The sequence below is a fragment of the Globicephala melas genome, chromosome 15 (genome assembly GCF_963455315.2).
Source record: "Globicephala melas chromosome 15, mGloMel1.2, whole genome shotgun sequence".
NCBI lineage: Eukaryota > Metazoa > Chordata > Mammalia > Artiodactyla > Delphinidae > Globicephala > Globicephala melas.
In genome coordinates this window covers 86,214,850-86,238,689 of record NC_083328.1, presented here as the reverse complement: position 1 = coordinate 86,238,689, position 23,840 = coordinate 86,214,850, and the positions used below count along the sequence as shown (strand labels likewise).

The following is a 23,840-nucleotide window of genomic DNA, read 5'->3' as shown; positions in this document are numbered from 1 at the left end:
GCCTGCGTCACTAGGAAGCGCGCGCCCGGGCCGCCGCCGCCGCCGCCGCCGCCGAATCCCCAACAAGGAGCGGAGCCCGCGGCCGCCGCCGCCGCAGCCGCTGCCGCCGCCGCCGCCCGCCCGCTGGCGCCCGCGCAGGCCCGGCCGCGGCCCAGGTAAGCGCCCGCCGCCCCCCCCGCGGCGAGGCCTCTCGCTCCGCCGCGCGCCGCCGTCCAGTCAGGGGTCCCTGCGGAGCGTCAGGACGTTACGGCGGGGGGAGGGGAGCGGGGGAGGGGCGGCGGCGCGCGGCGGGCGTCACGGGCGTCACGGGCCCGCGTCAGGCGCGTCGGCGGCGGCGCGGCCTCCATCTTGCCGGAAGGCTGCGGGCCGCGGGCTGCGGGTGCCGGGGAGGGCCTTAGGCCGGGCTGCGTGGAGAGGGCCACGTGGCTCCCCCCCTTCCCGTGGGACAGCGTGAATTCTCCCCTTCCCTGGGGGCCTTGTGGATACACGCCCTCTCGTGGGGGCCTGGTGAATGCCCCCCCTTTCCCGTGGGGGCTGCGTGCGTGCAACCCTTTGGTGAGACCCGTATCTCCTTGGTCTCCGTGGTCGGAACCAGTCACTGTGGGTCCATTGCCAGTAATGACCTGTCACATATTTAACTTGATAGTTCATGTAGTCGAGCGACACTTGCAGTGAATCGTTTTCTTTCTTTGCTAACACTGCAAACACAGTTTCAGTTACATCAGTATTTTTTAACTTACAAAAATCTGTGCATAACTGAAGTATATAACTTGATGAGTTAAGTGTGCACCCGTAAAACCACAGTCTATGCTATTAACCTGTCAATCACCTCCAGAAGTTTATTCCCGCTCTCATTAGTTTGTGATAAGAACGCTTAACTAGCAAAATTTTAAGTATACAGTACGATATTGTTGACCACAGGTCCTGTGCTGTACGTTAGATTTCTAGGACTTAGTCATTTCGCATAACTGAAGCTTTGTACTTTTTGATGTGTCCCATTCCCCCTCCACCAGCTCCTGGCAACCGCCATTCCACTGTCTGCTTCTCCGCGTTTGACTATTATAGATTCCTCATGTAAGTGGTAGCATGTAGTATTTTGTCCTGTGTCTGGCTTATTTCCCTTAGAATGACGTTCTCTACATTCATCCACGTTGTCACAAATGGCAGAATTTGCTTTTTTTTTTTTTAAGGCTAAGTTATATTTCATTGTATGTGTATACCAAATTTTTATTCAGTCATCTGTCCGTGGGCATGTAGGTTGCTTCCATATCTTGGCTATTGTAAATAATGCTGCAGTGAACATGGGGTGCAGGTGTCTCTTGGGTGTCCTGATTTGTTTTCCTTCCGATGTACACCCAGAAGTGGGGTTGCTGAACATATGGTAGTTCTATTTTTAGTCTTTTGAGGAACCTGGGTACTACCGTTTTCATAGTGGCTGCACCAATTTACCTTCCCACCAACAGTGTATGTCAGTCCGTTTCGGGTAAAACCAAATGGATTAAATAAATTCCAAATGTAACAAGATAAATTAAGCAGACTGTTAAAAAATTGTCTCTTTGTAGGAAGTATAAAACTTTGGGAAGACATACTGGACGGGGGGCGGGGTGGGGCGGGGATTTGTACATATACATCATACACTTAAGAGCCAGGTGCGTCCTGGCTGGGTGTGATGCAGGGTGTGGTCGAGACTGGTCAGCTAGTGCACTGCGCCCCCCTCGCCCCCAGGAGGGCAGGGCCAGGAAGCCCAGATTCTCAAGGAAATGCAGGACTAGGGGGACCACCTTTAGGGATGAATTCTTGTGACATTTTTCAAGAGAAGCCGGAAATCTGATTTTTAAAATGTGAACCCTGTAAAATTTGAAAAAGCTGGCAACTAATTAAAAATTTTGAAACACAGTGAGAATCAAAGAAATTGTGCTGGGACTTCCCTGGTGGTCCAGTGGGTAAGACTCTGCGCTCTCAATGCAGGGGGCCTGGGTTCGATCCCTGGTCAGGGAACTAGATCCCGCATGCATGCTGCAACTAAGAATTTGCATGCCACAACTAAAGATCCCGCATGCTGCCATGAAGATCCGGCGTGCCGCAACTAAGACCCTGCGCAGCCAAGATAAATAAATAAATATTAAAAAAATAAAAGTTGTGTCTGTGGGCCACTGCTTTGTGACCTCTGCTATGTTTCTAGTGGTATTTTTATCAAAACAAAGTATTTGTGATTATTTGGAAGACAACGGCAAGTCAGACCTGAATCCAGTGTGCGGACCGCGCGCGTCTTCGTCCTGGTTTTGTGTATTTATGCCTCAGAGTGCTACTTTGGAAACTTCCTCCTGTCTGCTTTACCTCAAGGTTAACTGGGAAAGACGAATTTTGAAAACTTGACATTGGAGAGGCAGGAATTCCGGTTTGTGTGTTCCCACTGCTTAGCGCTCTGTGCGGTTTCGAGATGTGGGTGAGGACAGCCGCCCATAGGGTGGGTCCCTGCCTTTCTGCAGCTTTGAGCTCAAGCGTGGCTTTCTGGCCCCCTTGGAGTCCACCCGGTGAAAGCAGCGGTACCTCGGTGAGAGCCAAGCACCACGGAGCAACGTTACTTTAAGGGCGACTTTAAAGTGGTCTTTTTTTTTGGCCAACGTGCGGCTTGTGGGATCTTAGTTCCCTAACCAGGGATTGAACCCGTGCCCCCTGCATTGGAACCGCGGAGTCTTAACTGCTGGACCTCCAGGGAAGCCCCCCTACGTGTAGCTTTTTGAGGAACTGCCAGACTGATTTCCACAGCGGCTTCACCGTTTTGCTTGTCTGCTGATGGTGCACAGTGTTTCCAGTTTCCCCGCATGCTGACCACATGTACTTTCCGTTTGTTTATAATAACCATCCTGATGGGTGTGAAGTGGTGTCTCCTTGTGGTTTTTGTGTGCATTTCCCTAGTGATTAGGGATGTTGGGCATCTTTTCAGTGGCGTACAGGTTCTTTGCATGTTTCCTGTGGAGAAATGTCTACCCAGAGTCCTTTGCCCATGCTTTAAGTTGTTTTGCTCTTGTCGAGCCGCATCCTGGATGTGAATCCCTTGGCAGACACGTGCTTTGCAGGCACTTGCTTCCAGTGTGTAGGTGGTCTTTTCAGTCTCCTGAGAGTGTCCTTTGATGCACAATCGTTTTTAATTTTAACGGAGTCTAATTTATGTGTTTTTTCTTTTGTTGCCTGTGCTTTTGGTGTCATATTCAAGAAATCATTGCCAGGAACCCCCTGATGGTCCAGTGGTTAGGACCCTGTGCTCTCACTGCCGAGGGCCTGGGTTCCATCCCTGGGCAGCAAACTAAAATCCCACAAGCTGTGCTGGTGCAGCCAAAAACAAAGAAACAAAGAAAGAAAAGAAAAAGAAAAAGAAATCATTGCCAAATCCAGTGTCAGGAAGATTTTCCCTTGTGTTTTCTTCTAAGGGTTTTACAGTATTTGCTCTTATGTTTGGATCTTTGATCCGTTTTATGTTAATTTTTGTCTGTGGTGTAAGGGTCCAGCCTCATTCTTTTGCCTGCAGATGTCCAGTTGTCCCAGCTCCACATATGGATGAGACTGTCCCCATTCCCCATTGAATGGTCTTGGCACCCTTGTCAAAAATCAGTTGACCATATATGCCAGGATACAGTAGCATTTTTTTTTGGCCAATTTAATTTTTTTAAAAGATTCGCAAATGGTAAACTTTTATGGTTGTTTGGTGTACAGTTCTGTGAGTTTAACACCTGTATAGATTCATCGTGTAGCTGCCCCCATGATTGGAATACAGAACAATCCCGTCACCCCCAGAATCTCCCTTGTGCTGTCCTTTTATGCCTATCCTCCTCCCCCAGCCCCTGGCACCAATGATTGGTTCTCTTACCACTAGAGTTTCGTCTTTTCCAAAATGTCATGTAAGTGGGGTCATACAGCCTACAGGCCCACCTTGTTTTATTGGGCTTCACTTTTTGTGCTTCGCAGATACTGTATTTTTTACAAATTGAAGGTTCGTGACAACCTTGCATCGCGCAAGTCTATCAGTGCCATTTTTCCAACAACATTTGTTCACTTTGGGTCTCTGTGTCACATTTTGGTAATTCTTGGAATTTTTGAAACTCTTGCATTATTAATATGTTTGTTACAGTGATCTGTGATCCGTGATCTTTGGTGTTACTACTAAGACTCTGAGGGCTCAGATGGTGGTTAGTATTTTTTAGCAATAAATTATTTTTTCATTAAGGTATGTATGTCATTTTTAGGCGTAATGCTATTGTACACATAATAGACCATAATATAGTGTAAATATAACTTTTATATGCACTGAGAAACGAAAAACGTCACGTGCCTCACTTTATGGTGGCATTCGCTTTATTGTGGTGCTGATACCTCCAGGGTCTGCGTGTGTAACCCACTCAGCATGATTCTCTGGAGATCCATCCAGGTTGTTGCACATGTCAAGTACCTTATTTATTTATTTACTTATATTGCTGAGGAGTATTCTTTTGTAAGGTTTGTTTCTCTTTTCATCTACTGAAGGTCATTTGAGTTGTTTCCAGTTTCTGACAGTTATGAATAAAGCTGTCATAGAATTGTGTGTACGGGTTTTTAAGGAAACCCAAGTCTTCGTTTCTGTGGGGGAGATACTTAGGAGTGGGGTTGCTGGGTCCTGTAATAAGAGTACACGTAGCCTTCTGAGAAACGTCCAGACCCTTTTCAGAGTGGCCGCACCAAGCAGCTGTGTGAGAGTTCCAGCTGCCGCACATCCTCACAGTCTTTGTATCGCCAGCTTTTTGTTGGCGCTTTTTGAGCCGTTCTAATAGGTGTGGTGGTATCGTTATGGTTTGGGTTTGCATTTTCCTGTGGGTTAATGATGCTGAGCATCTTTCTGTGTGTTTACTGTTTTTTCTTTTACTATTTATTTATTTGGCTGCACTGGGTCTTAGTCGCGGCACGTGGGCTCCTTTAGTTGCGGCATGCGGGATCTAGTTCACTGACCAGGGATCAAACCCAGGCCCCCTGCACTGGGAGCGCAGAGTCTTAACCACTGGACCACCAGGGAAGTCCCTCTGTGTGCTTATTTGGACTTCCCTTTTGGTGAAGTGTCTGTTCAAACCTTCTGCCTACTTTTATTTATTTATTTAAAAAAATTATTTGTTTATTTGGCTGCGTCGGGTCTTAGTTGCGTCGTGCAGGCTTAGTTGCTCTGCGGCATGTGGGATCCTAAGTTCCCTGACCAGGGCTCGAACCCACGTCCCCTGCATTGGAAGGCGGATTCTTAACCACTGGACCACCAGGGAAGGCCCCACTTCTGCCTGCTTTTAAATTGTGTTGTTGTTGTTGAGTTCTTTGTATATTCTGCATACAAGTTCTTTGTCAGACATGCGATTTGCAAGCATTTTCTTCCACCTATAGCTTGTCTTTGCATTTTCCACTATATTCTCTATTCGCTGAATTGTAATATACATACTTCATTTTGGAGCAGGTTTATGTTCACAGCACAGTTGAGCAGGAGCCCCCAGAGTTCCCAGGTACCCCCTTCCCAGCCTCCCTCAGCACGAACATCCTCACCAGAGTAGTATGTTTGTTACAATCACAAACCCCAGTTGACCCATCATCAACCAGAGTCTATAGTTTACATTGGGGTTCACTTTTGGTGTTGTACAGTGTATGTTTTAGTTTTATATTTTTTAATTAAGCCTTAAGTTGTCAGAGCACTTGCAGGTTTACAACAAAATTGAGAAAGAGTTCTAGAGACTTCCCGTGTACTCCCTGCCCCCACACGTGCACGGCTTCCCCTATTAATGAAATCACTCAACAGAAGGGCATGTTTTTTTACGAAGGATGAACCTACATTGACACATCAGAACCATCCAAAGTCCATAGTCTACCTTGGGGCGCCGTCTTGGTGGTGTACATCCCGTGGGTTTTGACAAATGCGTGATGGTGGATACCCACCATGACAGGATCACACAGAGTGGTGTCACTGCCCTAAACATCCTGCTGCCCACCCCCCCAACCCTGGCAGCCACTGGTCTCTTCAGGCTGGCTTCTGTCACTTCACAGTGTGCATTTAAGGGTCTGCCCTGTCTTTTTTTTTTTAATAAATAAATTTATTTATTTATGGCTGCGTTGGGTGTTTGTTGCTGCGCGTGGGCTTTCTCTAGTTATGGCGAGCGGGGGCTACTCTTGTTGTGGTGCACGGGCTTCTCACTGTGGTGGCTTCTCTTGTTGCGGAGCAGGGCTCTAGGCGTGCGGGCTTCAGTAGTTGTGGCATGTGGGCTCAGTAGTTGTGGCTTGTGGGCTCTAGAGCGCAGGCTCCATAGTTGTGGCGCACGGGCTTAGCTGCTCCATGGCATGTGGGATCTTCCCAGACCAGGGCTCGAACCCGTGTCCCCTGCATTGGCAGGCGGATTCTTAACCACTGTGCCACCAGGGAAGTCCCCGCCGTGCCTTTCTGTGGCTTCATACCTCACTTCTTTTGTCTCTGGATGACCTTCCAGAGGTCATTACATGGAATATCCAGCTTGCTCACCCATTCGCATTTTGAAGGACTTGATTTTTCTGTCTGCTTAGAACAGTGTTCTCCCCTCGGAGGGATATAGCAGCAGGACCACCATGTGGGCCCTGGCGCCACCCGCTTCGGAGCTGTACATGGTCTATGTCCGCGCACATCGAGTCCCGCCAGCAGTGTTGAGTGTTTGCTTCCAGCTGCCAGACGTGCCTGAGGAACTGAAGGGAACGATCATTTACGTGTTTATCCAGATACTTCCCGTTTTGGTTGCCTTCCTTCATTCCTGACGTTCCAGGCTTCCCTCTGCTGTGATTTCCTTCTGTCTGAAGTACTGCATCAGGTCTGACTGTGGCCCGTTCTCTTCATTTTCCTTCATCTGGAAATGTCTTTATTGTGCCTTCACTTCTAAAGGGTCTTCTCACTGTTGTAGAATCCGGGCCGAGGCGCTGTTCTTTCAGCATGTTAAGAATGTCCCTGCATCGGGCTCTGTGCTTCTGAGGGGAGAGCCCCACAGGCCTTCAAATTCTTATTCTTACGTGGAAATACACACCTTCTTATCTGCTGCTTTGGGGATGTTTTAACATTGTCCTTAGTTTTCGGCAGTTTGATTATGTTCTGGGCGTAGATGTCTTTGAGTTTATCCTGTGTGAGGTTTGTTGAGCTTCTTGAATGTATAAGTTTATAGTTTTCACTACATTTGGGAAGTGTTCAGCTATTATTTTTTCAGAGTTTTTTTAGCATCACGCTTTTTTCTTCTTTCCTTCTGGGCCTCTGGTGATACAGATGGCCACCTTTTTATATTGTTCTGCATTCCCTGAAGCTCTGTTCATTTTGTTTTTCCATCTTCTTTCTGTTGTTCAGATTAGATCATGTGTACTGATCTATCTTTATTTTCATTGCTGTATCTCTTTCCTCGCTCATCTCCATTCCGATATTGAGCCCACCAGGTGGATTTTTTTATTTCTGTTATTATAGTTTTTAATTTTCCGATTTCCACTAGGCTGTGGCTTCGGTTCCTGAGGCAGCCCGTTCGAGGATGGCTGGCTCCACGTGTGGAGCAGGAGTGCCCGCAGCTCTGAGGTCACTGTGGGTTCCGGTGGTCGCCTTGGATTGGGCTTCTCTTGTATAATTTTTCCCTTGAGAATCGGTCAGACTTTGCTGGTTCTTTGTGGGTTAGATAATTCTGGATCATATTCTGGATACTTTGAATATTGTGTTGTGAGGTTCTGGCTCTTGTTTAAACCCCGTGGAGGATGGAGCGTTTTGTTGTAGCAGGAAATGGAGCTGGGTTGCGGGTTCTGAGCCCCCTCTGTGGGCGGGCATGGACCTGAATCAGTTCAGCCTTCCAGCCTGTGCAGTGTTCTCTGGATCTGTCCCATAGGTGCCACCCAAGGCCAGTCTGAGACCTGGTGGGGGTCGATCCTGGAGGTCGGTCCGCGAAATCTTTGGTTTGCCATTTAGGGTCAGGTCCACACACGGACAGGTGAGGAGTGACCCAGTCCTTCGCACACAGCTGGGGGCAAGCGCTTTCCGCCTCCCTCCTCTCCGCAGTCTCCTGCGTTCTCTCTGACCCCCAGAACGCCCTTCCTTGTGCTTTGGCTAAAAGCCAGGTCTCTCACGTGTCCTCTGTGCTGCGATGCATCAGTACCTGGTCTGCCCTGAGCCAAGCGCAGAGGATGGAGAGCAGGAGAGCAGTGGGGTGCCTCTGGGTCCCCGGAGTTTTCGGTGCCTGCCTGGCCGTGACTGTCATGGAGTCTAGAGGGCCTGGGGCTTGCTGGAGGGCAGAGCCAGCAAAGACAATAATGCCTGGGAGGGTCTCGCAGACCAGAGACAGGATCCATCTCCGAGGGCTTTCTTTTGTTTATTTTTGGGTCGTGCTGCAGCATGTGGGCTCTTAGTTCCCCACCAGGGATCGAACCTATGCCTTCTGCAGTAGAAGCACAGAATCTTAACTACTGGACCGCCAGGGAAATCTCTCCGCGGGCTTTCTGTGCACAGCCCTGAGTTCAGGGCGTGGGACCCACCTCCAGAGGCGTATGCCCACATTCTGGTTCCTTCCCATCCCCCGCAGGTGACCACTGGGCTTTCAGGCCTGTCATGGCTCCGAGGTTCTTCCAGGGCTTCCTTTCTCAGTGCTCACTGCATCCTCGCCAGAGCCCGAGGCCCTGGAAGAGCCCTTCTCTTGCATTGCTTCTGTCAGAAGGTAGCGAGGTCCCCGTGCAGACCCTGTGCCCCCCTGTTGCCCTGCAGGCCCGGTGCCCTGGCACCTCCTGTCCGCTGAGCCATGGCCACCCCCGACGTGAGCGTCCACATGGAGGAGGTGGTGGTGGTAACGACGCCCGACACGGCGGCGGATGGCAGCGGCATGGAGGAGGTGAAGACCGTGCTGGTCACCACCAACCTGGCCCCGCACGGGTGAGGATGGGCACCCGGCCTGGGGGCAGGGGGCGCCAGGGGACGCAGAGCCGCCACCCGGCCAGGAGCGAGTAACGCTTCCCCGACTCTTCTCCCGACACCAAGGTCATGGCTTCATGCCCCTAAGCGCACGGTAACTTCTCCTCTGACAAGAACACAGTAGGGCCAGTTAGGAACTGGGTTTTCCAAGGGAACCTGAGGAGCAACGCCTGTGGGGTCAGCGGCGCGGTGAGCGCATGGCCCTGAGCCTGCCGTGCCGTGACCTCGGGCTGGACTGGCAAGTCGGGCAGAAATGGCAGCAGAGTGCGAGGCTGGCTGTTGTTGGGGGTGTTAATGTCTCCTCTCTCCTCCCCTCTGTTCCCAGGAGTGACCTGACGGAGGGTAACATGGAGACGGAAAACGCCGCGGCAGCTGCTGCAGCCGCGTTCACAGCGTCCTCGCAGCTCAAGGAGGCCGTGTTAGGTAGGGAGCCTGCCTTCTCGTGGCAGCGCCCGTAGGCAGCTCTGGAGGTGGCCTTTCCGAGGGGGGGTCCTCCCATCAGTAGGGGACAAGTCAGAGGTTCCCGAGGCTCTTCTGTGGGCTCTTCCTCAGAGGTGGCGCCACAGAGGCCCTGGCTGCAGAGTCTCCAGTGTGGCCTTGGCCTGTGGCTGGAGGGGAGAGCTTGGTTTTGTGGTCCTACTTAGTGTAGCTGTCAGTGAGTGGCGGTGAAGATGATTTATCACCTTTGGTCTTTTCCTGTTGCCTAACGCTGAAGGCCTCAGAGCTCTTCCAAGTGTTAAGAATAGGTTTTCTCTGGAATTGTGCCAGGCAAAGTTTGTTTCCTTCAGTGGCTCTGTACTTTGGGCTGATGAGAAATGTCCCGCCCACCTTGGTCCTGTCTCAGTCCCTCCTGGATTTTAGTTTCTGGTTTCTAGGTTGGTAGTTAATGTTGTGCTTTTGCAGAAAGTGCTTTGGAGAAGTTGTAACTGATTTTCTATGTTGCCCCTTTCCCTGTCGACACACCTGGTGAGAAGTGAAGATGGCTGAAGAGGAGGAGAGCCTGGAGGCCGAGATCGTGTACCCCATCACCTGCGGGGACAGCAGAGCCAACCTGATCTGGAGGAAGTTTGTGTGCCCCGGCATCAATGTGAAGTGTGTTCAGGTGAGGGTTCTGATGCAACCAGAGCACAGGCCTGTGTGCCGGGCTGCAGGGAGGGGCCCCCAGTCCCGCAGCTGTGAAGCAAACAAAAGAAGACCCCTACGGCAGCGGGTGTGACCTGTAGGGGGCAGTTCAGAAGGCAGAAATCCCGTGCTTGGGAGAGCAGAGGAGAAGGAAGGAGCCTTCAGGGACAGACAGGATTGTCGCTGGGGCACACGGAGAGCCTCAGGGCAGAGATTCTCTGTTCCTGGAGCAAAGCTGTGGAGAGAGGCTGGGAAGGCAGCTCTGCTGAAGTTGGGATCGGCAGGGACTCTGCTGGGCAGGTTGAACGAGAGGGATGCTTTGCAAAGACTCATTAGCAGTCATGAGTAAGATGGAGGGGAGAGGTCTGCTCTTTCTGCAACATGGTAGTTTAGGTACCCAGACTCACCTTGTGCTGAAAAGAGCCAAAAATGCCACTTAAGATATTTTCGTAATGTATCTTCTAGATGCCTCCTGAAGCTGGCAAAAGAGGAGGAAATAGTCATGCCCAGGGCCTGAATAAAGGTGTATTATAGAGGGAGGCCAAGCACCTACCCCGGCTTTTGTCTGAGAGCCTTTGCCTGACGCTGATTTTCTCAGCCTCGTGGAGCTGGAGATGAGAAGGTGAAGCCCAGGGCTCCCAACTTGGGTGTGTTGTTGGGGGCAGAGATTGTCCCTGTGATGCTGCTACCCCTCAGTGTTGGGGGTTAGAGAGTATGCTAATCACATACTCCCCGTCCCCTCTATCCCCCAGGGCATGGAAAACTCCTGTCTCATGTCTTAGCACCGGGTGGAAGAGAGAACCCTCTTGAGGATTCACATGTGGCCTGTATAGTGTGAACACCTTTAGCTAAGAGTTTAGCCGTAGGTTGTTCCTGGCTGGCAGCTCCCCCAGGGATCTGACAAAAGCAAGTGAAAAATCCTTTTTGGTAGAACTCATCTTTATCTCAGGTTTCAAGTAATTTTGACAGACAAAGTTCCAAGAAAAGGAGCAGCTCACAGTAAAGCAAAACAAAACATTGAGCACACAGGAAATAAAGCCCCTGAATGAGTGCACTCAGAAACCACAGAGAGAAGAACCAGACCCACAGATGCTGCAGCTTGGAATTTGGAGACACAGAATATAAAATAATTATGTTTAATTTACTTCAAGAAATAAAAGAGGGCTTCCCTGGTGGCGCAGTGGTTGAGAGTCCGCCTGCCAATGCAGGGGACACGGGTTCGAGCCCTGGTCCGGGAAGATCCCACATGCCGCGGAGCAACTAAGCCTCTGTGCTACAACTACTGAGCCTGCGCTCTAGAGCCCGTGAGCCACAACTGCTGAGCCTGCATGTCACAACTACTGAAGCCCGCGCGCCTAGAGCCCGTGCTCCGCAACAAGAGAAGCCACCACAATGAGAAGCCCGTGTACCGCAACGAAAAGTAGCCCCTGTTCGCTGCAACTAGAGAAAGCCCGCGCACAGCAACGAAGACCCAACGCAGCCACACACACACACACACACAAATTAATTAAAAACAACAACAACAAGAAGCTAGAGGGACTTCCCTGGTGGCACAGTGGATAAGACTCCAAATGCAGGGGGCCCGGGTTTGATCCCTGGTCAGGGAACTAGATCCTACATGCATGCTGCAACTAAGAGTTCGCATGCCACAACTAAGGAGCCCGTGAGCTGCAACTAAGGAGCCCACCTCCTGCAACTAAGACCCAGTGCAACCAACTAACTAACTAACTAACTATTTAAAAAAAACAAAAAACAAACTAGAAGTGAAAAACAGAATTAAAATTGAACACTTAAGTGGTTGGATTTTACAGCACATTAGACACAGTTGAAGAGATAGTGAAATGGAAGATAGAAGTGAAGAAGTTATCCAGACAATGATCCCCCAAAATGTCATGAGGGAAAATGGAAGCACAAGAAAGTCTAATGCATCTATCTGAATTCTGAGAGGAGAGAGCGTCTGAGAACTTTCAGAACCAAGGAAAGATAGCAGCCCACAGTTCAAGAGACTTAACAGATCCTAAACTGAATGAGTAAGAAGAAACCAGCCACATTTCAAAATCCATATAGGTGCCAGCTCAGAGGACCTTCCACTGGCTCCTGGGACACTTTAGCATCAAAATAATGAATGATAGTTAGGGATTATGATTCAAGTAAAAACAAGAATCTATGGGCCCATATTTATTGCAGTGTATTTCATGTTATTTATTTACATTGACACAAGGGAGAGGTTAAACTCCTACACCAACTAACAAATGTAGAAGGGGTGCTGGAGCCAGAGTGCCACAGGGGGTGCTGAAACTAGTCAGGGGAAGCTGGATGAGGGACAGTTGGTCTCCAGGTACCCCCATCATTGAGGTACTGCTTACAGAGGCAAAGCAGGAACAACAGGGGGAAGCCTGCAGATCACTCGCTAAATGTGATGACGTTTGGGCATCAGTATCGGGACCAGCCTCCATCCCGGCCTCCTGATCGAATGGGCAGGGATTCTGTGGCATTCCTGACAAAACCCCACAACCCGACTCTACTCGGGAAAACGTCAGACAGACAAAAACTGAGGGGCACAATTTTTGTCTACAAAAACACTGACCTGCATGCTTCACAGATGTCGAGGTCAGGAAGACACCATCGGGCCGAGGAGCTGCTCTGAGTCAGAGGCAAGACGCAGTGGTCAGTGCAGCGCAAAGTCAGGCCATGTCCTGCATCAGAGAAAAGTCGCCACAAAGGCCGTTATTGGGACAGTTTGTGAAATTGGAATATTGCCTGTGCATCAGATAATAATACATTAATGGTAGTTTCCTGATGTTGAGAGCTGTGTGTGGTTATGTAGGAACCTTGTTCTCAGGAAATAGGTGTGAAGGACTCAGGGCGGCTACCCCACGAGCGTTTAGAGATGGGCCCTGTGTGGAGAGCGAGCCTGGGGAAGGGGCCGCTGCGGCTCTGTACTGTACCTGCAGTTATTTTGTAAGGTTGAAATCACAGCAGAATTAAAAGTTAGAAGCAAAAGAGGTGTAATAATGAGAGCAGTGGAGCAAGACCCCCTGGCAGCTGAGCTCTAAAGACTCCTGGGGAGCCGGGGGACCGGCGCAGGGTGGGTCTCCTCAGGGAGCCGGGGGACCGGCGCAGGGCGGGTCTCCTCGTGCCAGGAGAGGAAGGCTGCACGCAGTGGAGTCGCCTTCAGAAACCGGGGAAACAGAAACGTTTTCAGGCAAAAGTGTGTTTGCCACCAGCAAGTCGTAACTAAAGGTATTCTAAGAAATGATTTCAGGCAGAGGGAAAGTGGCTCCAGAGAGGAGCTTTTAGGTGGCCAGAGGCGTGGAGAGTGGAGGAGCTGGGTGAGTCTAAGGTGATGGGCTCTGCAGTGCTGGTGTGCGTCCTAGGGGGCTCCGCATGCTCTGTGGTGGGACGGTTGGAGGGCTGTGAGTGGGATCAGCTGGCCCACCCTGACAGTGGGGCACACCTGCCCAGCCAGCAGAGGAGAGCCTGGTCCCCCAGAGGGAGGTGGGATGGGGGGCGCACAAGATGCAAGGGAGAGACAGGCCGGCAGGTGGTGCTGCAGTGTCCGGGTGCGGGCAGGGCCAGAGGCGATGGCCAGAGAGGGTGTCACGTGGTGGGGGCAGAGGCCGGGCCCAGTGTGGACTTCCTGGGCTCGGGCAGTGGCCAGCGAGGTCCTCCGACTCTGACTCTGCCTGTCTGCCCAGGCTCAGGCCTGGCTCCCGACCAGCTGACTGAGGGGATGAGTGGCTTCCTGACTCAGAGAGAAAGAGTGCAGGGCTCAGGCAATTAGGACAGCTGCTTCCGTCAAGAGGGGCTTCCCAGGCTGGTGGCGTTTGCCGCGACCAAGTGCACTGGAGATACAGGCAGACCTTGGAGACGCTGCAGGTTCAGTTCCAGACCGCCTCAGTAAAGCCCGTGTCTCAGTAAGAAGAGTCACACACACTGTTTGGTTTCTTCACACATATAAAAATTATGTTTACACTAGACTGTACTCTGTTAATGGTGTCATAGCAGTATGTCTAAAAATGATGTACATACCTTAATTTAAAAGTACTTTATTGCTAAAAAATGCTAGCCGCCATCTGAGCTTTTGGAGCGGCAGTAGTAACATCAAAGGTCACTGCTCACACATCACCATAACAACTATAGTAATAACGAAAAAGCTTGAAATATTGCGAGAATTACCAGAAAGTGTCACACAGACCTGAAGTGAGCAACTGCTCTTGAAAAACGGCGCCGATAGCCTTGCTCGAAACAGGGTTGTCACGAACCTCCAATTTGTAGAATATGACTATCTGTGGAGCGCTACAGAGCAAGTGTGGCTGAGTGGAGGTGCTTTTGCTCCAGCGGCATGGTAACCTGGGCCCAACCTGACACAGACTGCAGGGCGCCCGAGAGGCAGCCGCCCGGGAAGGGGACGCCTGGGACGGCCGGCACCCTGGCTGGGGCCCAGCTGTGCATCCAGGCCACAGTTGGAGCTTTCGTTTCTGCCTCTGCTGAGACCAGTGACTTATCCATCCCCAGCCTGCTTGTTTTCTTTCTTTTCTTTCTTTTTTTTTTTTAATAAAGCTGTGCGTGGGCTTTCTCTAGTTGCAGAGAGCGGGGGCTACTCTTCATCGAGGTGTGTGGGCTTCTCACTGTGGCGGCTTTTCTTGTTGCTGAGCACAGGCTCTAGAGGCATGAGCTTCAGTAGTTGTGGTATGTGGGCTCAGTAGTTGTGGCACGTGAGCTCAGTAGTTGTGGCTCGCAGGCTCTAGAGCGCAGGCTCAGTAGTTGTTGTGCACTGACTTAGTTGCTCCATGGCACGTGGGATCTTCCCGGACCAGGGCTCGAACCCGCATCCCCTGCACTGGCAGGCGGATCCTTAACCTCTGTGCCACCAGGGAAGTCCTTTGTTTTCTAAGTAAATGCAGTTTTATGTTTGTTCTTTGGTTCCAGTAATTTCTTGTTTAATAAGACTGAATAGGATACTTTACCTTCTCAGGCCACTGTTGGGGGAAACTAGCAGACCTGTGAGGAGTGGGGGCAGGTCCCTGACTTTGAAGTGGACATATGCTCCTGGGCCGTGAAGGGTGCCGTTAGGGGTGGGCCAGACCGGCTGAAGGGACATTCACAGCTGACCCTGTGCACTGTGTCTCCTGTTACTTGGTGTGATATATGTGTACATTATTTGTGGAATAAGTTATGCGTAAGGAGGTTTGCCAGTTGCTGTCTGAAGGGAGGGAGAGAGCGCTGTGCCTTTCTGAGTGGTGTGGGGTCCTTGGGTCCCCGGCGTTGGGTGTGTGGCTGGGGGGAGGCGCCAAGCACTTAGCTCCCTCCCCGCTGGGGGTCAGTGTCTGACTACCCGCTGGGGGTCAGTGTCTGACTACACGCTGGGGGTCAGTGTCTGACTACACGCTGGGGGTCAGTGTCTGACTACCCGCTGGGGGTCAGTGTCTGACTACCCGCTGGGGCAGGAGGAGGCCAGCTCCCCACTCCAGCCCCTGTGCACAGGGGTCAGGCTCGTCTCACATGGTGGTTCTTTCCTGAATCCTGAATGTCAGGTTGAGAGCCGGCCCACGGCTCCACCACATCTGCCCTGCCGTCCACCCCCTTTCCCAGGCCAGCTCTGGGGGGGCGGTGGTGTCAGGCAGGAGAGAAGGGCGGTGGGGAGGCTCTGTCCTGATTTTGCTCTGCTCTTCCCTCCACAGTACGATGAGCATGTCATCAGCCCCAAGGAGTTTGTGCACCTGGCCGGCAAGTCCACCCTGAAGGACTGGAAGCGAGCCATCCGCATGAACGGCATCATGCTCAGGTCGGTGGGGCGTGGGGGCGGGGGACCGGCTGGAGGGACTGGGCAGGGGTGGGCCGGTGACCCTATGTCGGGGAGCACTGTGGCCACTGCTTTTTCCTTGGGTTTTGCGTTTTGAGGATGAGGGGCATTTTCTACGTGAGGATTGTGGACAGCGTCCCGGGGCTGGGCCGCCCACACCCCTGCCAGCGCGTGACCCTGTCAGACTTGCAGGGCTTTCTGTCTTGCTTTTTTTTAAATTTATTTATTGTTTTTGGCTGCATTGGGTCTTTGTTGCTGCATGCGGGCTTACTCTTCGTTGCGGTGTGCGTGCTTCTCACTGCGGTGGCGTCTCTTGTTGTGGAGCACGGGCTCTAGGAGTGGTGCGGGCTTCAGTAGTCGTGGAGCGTGGGCTCAGTAGTTGTGCAGCGTCGGCTCAGTAGTTGTGGCTTGCGGGCTCAATAGCTGTGGCTCGTAGGCTCTAGAGCTCAGGCTCAGTAGTTGTGGTGCACAGGCTTAGTTGCTCTGTGGCATGTGGGATCTTCCCGGACCAGGGCTCAAACCCGTGTCCCCTGCATTGGCAGGCGGATTCCCAACCACTGCACCCCCAGGGAAGCCCTTTCTGTCTTGGTTTGATCACCACCAGTCCGTTACCGAGGCACCTGTGACTGTGTCACCAGGAAGACACTGGCCGTGAAGCTGTCTGCACGTCAGGACAGTGGACAGGGCAGCCTTCTTCCTTCTGAGGCAGCACCTACCCCCGTGTGTCTCCCACCATCACCCCAGACTCGGGTCCCTGTTGAGAGCCTGCGCTTCTTTAAGCTGCTGTGTGTTGGTCTGTCCAGTTGTCCAGACATCGTCCTTTCTGGATGACCAGTCTGCCAGCAAGGGTCCTGTCCGGACTGTCTTTGTTCACTGGCAGCATTGGTCTCCTCCAAGCTGCACTGTTCCTGTGACCTTGTGACAGTCGTGGCGTTGACGCTTTCAGGGTGTCTTGGCCTAGAGCCCCAACTTTCCTGTTTTTAGAGTCAGTCCTGCTGGCCTGTGCCCCATCAGCTTCCCTTGTTGGTGGCGGGGTCTTGGTGTGGCGTCCACTCACCTTTCTCCCTGTACACTGCGTCTTCCCTTTGAAATTAAGTAGGAATTGGTGGGAAGCTTCAGGCTGGCTCTTCGCTACTTCATACCGACATCAGGTCCTAGAATGTCGAGGGTCTGGAGTGTCCTGCTCAGGCTCTCCCGTGGGGCCCTCTGCGGTGCCCGTTCCACCAGCCGCCCTGGTGGGTGTGGCCTGTTACGGGTGGCCTTCGGAGCTCCTCCCTTCCACCTGTGAAACGGGAAGGGTGATGCCGCTTCCAAGAAGGCTGAGGACAGACTAGGCTTTTGCATTTATACCCCCAGGAGCGTTAATGCCTGATTTCCGTGTTCTAACATTTTCTGCTTTGGTGGTAACGGCTCGCCCCTCCGAATTGGGCCCTGCTGCTTGCCTGTCCAGAGACAGCCATGGTTTTTCATGGTGTCCAGAGGGGCGGGATCTGGTTGCTTTGCTGCTGAAGGGGCCCCTCTCCTTCCTGTGTTTATTCCCGGGGGAAGCGGCTTCTTGCTGTCCTTGGGCATGTCTGCTGCCCTGGGTGCCTGCAGCCCGTGGGAGCCCTGTCACTCTCCCTGGGGAGCCCCTTCCTTCCCCCGGAGCAGCTTTGCACCCTCCCATCAACCCAGCTCTTTCCTCTCTCAGCCCCACCTGCCGCCGGGCGTGAGTATCTTGGTGGTGCGGCTGTGACTGTTTCATTGGAAGAGCACCGCCGGGAGGTGCCGTCTGCTGCACTCCCTGGAGCCAGCGCGTTCACGCTGCCCCAAGGCCGAGGTGGGCGGCAGCCCCAGAGCCGTCCGATCCTTTCGCGGGTCGAGGCAGGCCAGTTGAGATGCACCGAACTGAAGCCCAGGAGCTCTGGGAGAGGCCAGAGAGGAGGGCCTGGGGGGCGTCCCAGCAGGCAGGGCACATGTGGCGCCTTCCTGGTAAAACTGAGGCTGGGAGGTGACACAGCGAGAATCCAGAGGCGCTGGCGCTGTTGGTGCTTCTGGAGGGTCTCGATTTTTGGGCCACGCACCAGGCGGGTGTGCCGCCGTCAGCACCTCTTTTGGCCCTGAGTCGTCCCCCCCACCCCGGGGCTGGCGGGCAGCAGAGCATCTCGGAGAGGCCCAGCCCCTCAGTGCTGACCGGCGTCTCTGGACAGCCACCTCCCTCGGAGCACCAGCCACTGTGGTCGCCCTTCCTGTGGACAGAGCCACACGCAGGCGTCCCCACGCCACCTGAGAGAGCTGTGCTGGGGTGTTGGAGAGGCCTGCCCGGGAGCCCCGGTGGAGCCTGCCTCCGCAGACACACCACTCTGGGCCCACCCCGGGGCAGGCCTTCCGTGGCTGACACCCCGCCCTCCTCTGCGCAGGAAGATCATGGACTCCGGGGAGCTGGACTTCTACCAGCATGACAGGGTCTGCTCCAACACCTGCCGCAGCACCAAGATCGACCTCTCGGGGGCCCGTGCATCCCTGGGCAGCCCCACGCCTGCCGAGTACATCCCGCTCACGCCTGCCACGGCCGACGGTACGTGCTGGGCCACCTCTGCTGCCGGCCACAAGCGGGGCCTCCCTGTCCACTCAGCTGTCCCTTCCAGGCCCCAGGGGTCCGCAGCCACCTCCCTCCTCACCGAGGAAGTCTAGCTGAATTGCTGTTTCATCCACAGGGAAGACTGAAGTACTTCCTCTTTCTAAGCCATTTTTATTATAAAATACAATGATTCACGTGTAGAGAAAAGTATGAAGAATAACAGAGCAAACGTGCAGTGCCCACCCCCGGCTTTGGCCAGTGCAGGGAGCGCCCCACGCGCCTGGTCTGCCCTCTGTCCTTGCCCTGGGGCCGCTCCCCATGGCGCTTGGTTCCGGCTCGTGCACTTCCCGCAACTTGAGATTTGTTGATGTGTTTATGATGTTCTGCGTTGGCATCTGTTGCTCTAACTGGTAGAAGGACTAAACATTTCCTGGAATTCTTTCCAGATTTTTGAATACAGAGGTTCTTTTTAAAACAAGTTAGCATGAAATCCGGTCCCAAGTTCCCTGTTCATGTTGCCCATTGATAACTTGGTGGCGCTACCTTTCCTGTGATGGGAATTGCATTGTCCCTAAGTTGTTGCTCCACAGGTCAGTCTGGGCCTGCTGCCGCGTGGCCAGGGACTGTCCTTATGGCTGACCAGACGGTGGTTGGTCGAGGGGCCTTGTCCTGTACTTAGGAGGATGGAGAGGGAGGCTTGGGGGCAAAGTGAGGTCCTGGGGTTCACCCCAAATGAGTCCCTGCCCCCCCTACCTGCACGGGCTGGCAGCTGGCCCAGTGTGGGAGTCCCTCCCAGGAGCTCTAGGAACACGCAGGCTGCCGGCAGTCAGGGCTGGCCCTGGGACTGCACTACACAGTGTGGGAGGGGCTGGGTCACGGTAAGGCCCCCGCCCCCGCCCCCAGGAGACACAGGGAGACAGCACTCCTGGTGGGCCAGTGGCTTCCGTGGGAACAGGGCCTCCTCCGGGTCATTGGGTCCAGACTCTCTGTTCTGCCTTGTAAAAGGCGGCCGCAGTGACAGATCTCCAGGAAGGCTCTGGGCGCTGACGCTCCAGTCAGAGCGCCGTGTCCGGTAAAGGCCACATGGGGTTTGGGATTTAGCTCTTAGAAGCCTGTTGTCCCTGGGTGGCTTGGATGGTGTGTCGCTTTGCTTAAACTCACCTCCATGGTGGTCTCTTCAGCCAGAGTCCTCAGAACACCTGCGTTGCCTCTCTGCACCAGCCCAGACTAGGAAGGAGCTATTTCAGGCATCTCGCATCCCCAGCCGACGTCTGTCAGATGTGAGCGAGGCTGGCGTGAGGTCAGGGGGCGCACCCAGAGGCTAGGCTTCCAGGCTTGTTGCTCAGCCCCAATGGCCAGATCCAGACCATGTCCAGGACTCCGCAGACACTGGAGTCAGAGGTGGCCCAGCTGGGGTGGCTTGCGTCTCTAAGTCCCGCTTCTGATTTACAAAGACGGAAGCATGGTAGCTGCCGAGACGGATGCTTAGTGTCAGTGAGACAGAGACCCCAAGAGCAGGCCAGGCAGAAAGGCTGGCCTGTGGCCCCTGGCCAGCAGGCTGTAGAAGCTTGTGGCCGTGACAAGGACAGCAGCATGTTGAGGACACGTGGACAGGTTCGAGGAGGCATGTTCCAGCTCCTTCTTTTTACATGTTTAACAGTGAATTTAGAACGCAGGGCACGTGCATGCTCTGTTGTGCTCGTGCACCTCAGTCAATTTTGTGAAAATGCGGGTGGCTGCGGCGAGTCAGAGCTGGGGTGGGTGGTGGGTGGGACGCTGGCCTGTCGCAGGCGAAGCTCACCGGGCTCATCTTGGTTGCAGTGAACGGTGCTCCTGCCACTATCACCATCGAGACTTGTGAGGACCCTGGGGACTGGACCACAGCCGTCGGAGGTGCGGGCTGGGCTTCTCACGGTGGGGGTGGGGCCTTCCTGGGCTTCTCACGGCAGGGGCGGAGCCTTCCTGAGCGGCTCACGGCGGGGGCGGGGCCTTCCCGTGGCTTTTCACCTAGGGGGTGCGTTGGGGCGGGGCTCCGATCTGCGGCTGGTTTCGCCTTTGCGGACCGCCGGGCGTCCTCTTGCAGGAAGTGCAGGGCCCACCCACTGGACTTGCGCGTATGGTTGTGGGGGGCACTACTGCCCCTCAGAGCCGTGTTCTCCTGGCAGTTCTTTGCTCCTCCGTGTGGTTGGAACCGGCGGTGGGGCTGCCTGTGCAGGACTCCCCATCTCTGAGCCGCTCCTTCTCTCACAGATGACACGTTTGCCTTCTGGCGAGGGCTGAAGGACGCAGGCCTGCTGGACGAGGTCATACAGGAGTTCCACCAGGAGCTGGTGGAGACCATGAAGGGTCTGCAGCAGCGGGTCCAGGACCCTCCCCTGCAGCTCCGAGGTGAGCGGTCTTGCCCTGCCCTGGTCTGTGGGCCCGGAGGCCTCTTCTGCTCGTGGTGGTGGCGGTGGTGGGCGGCTTCAGGACGCCCGTGGGTGCAGCCTGCTCCTTCTGGCTCCGAGCTGAGCCCAGCAGCGTTGGCGGGGGTGGGCAGTTAGCCTGTTCCCACCAGGTCCCTCCTTGCCACGGGGACGAAGCTGAGGCCGGGAATCAGTAACCTGCTGGGCCCAGCCCCTCATCTCACCGGGGGGCGTGGCGTGCCCCAGACCCTGCTGTGGGCCGGTGCGTTCTCACTGTGTGCTCGCCCTGCCCTTGTAGACGCCGTCCTCCTCAACAACATCGTGCAGAACTTCGGCATGCTGGACCTCGTGAAGAAGGTGCTGGCCAGCCACAAGTGCCAGATGGACCGCTCGCGGGAGCAGTACGCCCGCGACCTGGCAGGTACGCTGGCCTTGCGCCGTGAGCCGCCCAGCTGCGCGGGGGCGGTGACCCCGAGATGACCCCAGCCAGGCTTCCGGTGAATTCCCCCTCGGCCCCGCGGTTTGCCTGTGAGGCGGCACCTTCCTGGGGGGGTGCCTGCGGCCACGCGTGAGACAGGCTGCTTACGCTGTGCCCTCCTTATCTTAGTACGTCACCGAGGCAGCTTTCCTGCGAGCGCTAGGATGATTGGAAACAGTACAGGGAACAGGGGAGGCCTGTCCCCACGTCGGGCGGAGCAAGGTAGCTGCTCAGGATGACTCTTTTGCTTCCTCAGAGCGGTGGGTCCCCATCAGAGCAGGCCCCACACAGAGTGTCACTGCAAGGGCCGTGGGGGACAGGACAGAGCATCACCGTGAGGACGTGAGGGTCAGGCCCCAAGTCAGCGCAGGCCCCGGCCAGGGCAGGCTGTGGGTGCCCGCTGTGCCCCGCGGTCACGCCCTGTCGCTGTCGCCGCAGCCCTGGAGCAGCAGTGTGACGAGCACCGCCGTCGGGCCAAGGAGCTCAAGCACAAGTCGCAGCACCTCAGCAACGTGCTCATGACGCTGACGCCTGTCTCCCTGCCCCCCCCCGTGAAGCGGCCCCGGCTCGCAAGGGCCACGTCCGGGCCGGCCGCCATCGCCTCGCAGGTGCTCGCCCAGTCCGCCCAGATCGCCCTGACCCCCGGTGTGCCCGTCTCCCAGCTCACCAGCGTGCCGCTGGGCAAAGTGGTGTCCACCCTGCCCTCCCCCATGCTGGGCAAGGCCATGCCCCAGGCTGCTCCGGCAAGCTCCCCCGCTTCACCGCTGCTTGGGGGCTACACGGTGCTGGCCTCCTCGGGCACTACCTTCCCCAGCACGGTGGAGATCCACCCGGACGCGTCCAGCCTCACGGTCCTGAGCACAGCCGCCATGCAGGACGGCAGCACTGTGGTCAAGGTGGTGAGCCCGCTGCAGCTGCTCACCCTGCCCGGCCTGGGCCCCACCCTGCAGAACGTGGCCCAGGTGTCGCCCGGGGGCAGCACCATCGTGACGGTGCCCACGGGGGCTGTTGAGAGCGCCGTGGCCGCCCCGGGACCCGAGGAGCACACGGCCACCATCGAGGTGGCCGCCATGGCGGAGGGCCATGAGCACAAGTAGCCGTTGGCGGAGGGCGAGGCCCCTCGTGAGCACAGGGCTGGCCGCCTCTCCTCAGGCCGTGGCTGGCCGGGAGCACAGCGCTGGCGCCCGGCGGGCCACGCGGGGCTGCTGAACCAAAGAGAGGAAACGCCAAAACAGACGGAGAGGAGAGGAGAGGGACGTGGCAGCAGCCTGAGACGGGTCCCCGGGTTCTGAGCCTCCTCCCCTGTTTTCTGGGAAATATATTTTTCCATCTGTTGCTTATTAATACTGTTTACATGTGGGGCCTTGGTCAGGAGCCAGGCCGGGGAGGCCAAGGGGGCCCAGGTGCAGCTGGCAGCAGAAGCAGGGCGGGGGGCGGGGCCTGGCCCACCGGCTGGGCCGGGCCGTTACTGACACGTGTCTTGGGAACTGTCCCAAGTGTGGAAACCCATGGATCCTATGGATTTGGTCTCTTCCCACAGTTTTCTGTAGGTTTAGCGTGGCCAGCGCCCTGTTCTCCCACCTCTGGAACAGGCATCAGTGGTGCTGCAGGGCACCCAGGGGTCGGGGTGCAGACCCCGGGGCACCTGCCTGGCCAGAGGGGCCGAGGGGCCTGAGCAGCACAGGCCGGGGGGGGCACCCCGCCCCCACTCCTGCCTGGCAGGGGCTCAGGGGCTCAGGGGCCATTGCACACGCTCTGGGGGTATTTTTAAGTGAACTCCTTAGTAGGCTTCTAGGAAGAGTCAGGTTTATAGTGTTTTCAACCTAAACGACGCTGAGTGCCTAGGCTTCCCGATCTGTTCTGGGTTCCAGAGTGTTTTGTACACAGGGACTGTCGGGAAGGCCCCAGGGGAGCAAGATGGTGGGCGTCCCCCGCGGCTTTGGCCTGAGGAGGGCGCGTGGAAAGAACAAGCAGGGGCTCTGGGGGGTTCACTCCCAGTTGGGACGCGCCTCAGGTCAGGGCTCGTGATCCCCTGTGTTCAGCGTGCTGGTGGGGCCCCCTCCTGGAGGCGGGCGTTCGGGGCCAGTGCTGGGTGAGGTGGGGGCACCCAGATGCTCGCGGGAAGGATGTCCGTGGGCCAGTCGGCCCTCTGCCCTTCTGGTTGTGGACTCAGGAGGAAGACCAGGGAGGGGCCTTCCTGCAGGCCTTGAGCCACTGCAGCAGAGGGTCCCCACGGGCACCCTGGGCCTCCTGTCTGTCACCTGTGGAGACCCAGAGAGAAGCCACTGCCCGCCTCGCACTTTGAAGGGAACTGGGCTCCGTCCGTCCATCCATCCGTCCTTCCGTCTGTCAGGCGGCCCGGACCCCCCCTCAGCACCCTCGCCCCGCGTCAAGCACCGAGGCTGTTTTGTTTCTGTCAGGTCCGGTTGGCCGTTGTCTCGGGCCTGCTGGTTTCAGCGCGGTGTCACTTCCCTGTTTGCTACACGCTCCTCTTCCAGGCGCGTCTCATACACGTGTGG

General features: G+C 55.2%; 1 protein-coding gene across 2 annotated transcripts; it reads left to right on the top strand.

Moving 5' to 3' along the window:
* The first annotated feature begins 107 nt into the window (after positions 1-107).
* Positions 108-23,362, top strand: GMEB2 (glucocorticoid modulatory element binding protein 2). 2 transcript variants are annotated; one of them, XM_030841720.2, is made up of 10 exons: positions 108-155; positions 8,747-8,911; positions 9,276-9,373; positions 9,925-10,052; positions 15,757-15,860; positions 18,278-18,435; positions 20,260-20,331; positions 20,689-20,826; positions 21,142-21,264; positions 21,760-23,362. In XM_030841720.2, the coding sequence occupies exons 2-10, from the start codon at positions 8,781-8,783 to the stop codon at positions 22,416-22,418; spliced, it is 1,611 nt and encodes a 536-aa protein (XP_030697580.1). In that variant the 5' UTR covers positions 108-155; positions 8,747-8,780; the 3' UTR covers positions 22,419-23,362. The 2 variants fall into 2 exon arrangements, with proteins under 2 accessions (XP_030697580.1, XP_060141191.1); XM_060285208.1 differs by lacking the exon at positions 108-155 and having other exon boundaries at positions 8,869-8,911; positions 9,930-10,052.
* The last annotated feature ends 478 nt before the right edge of the window (positions 23,363-23,840 follow it).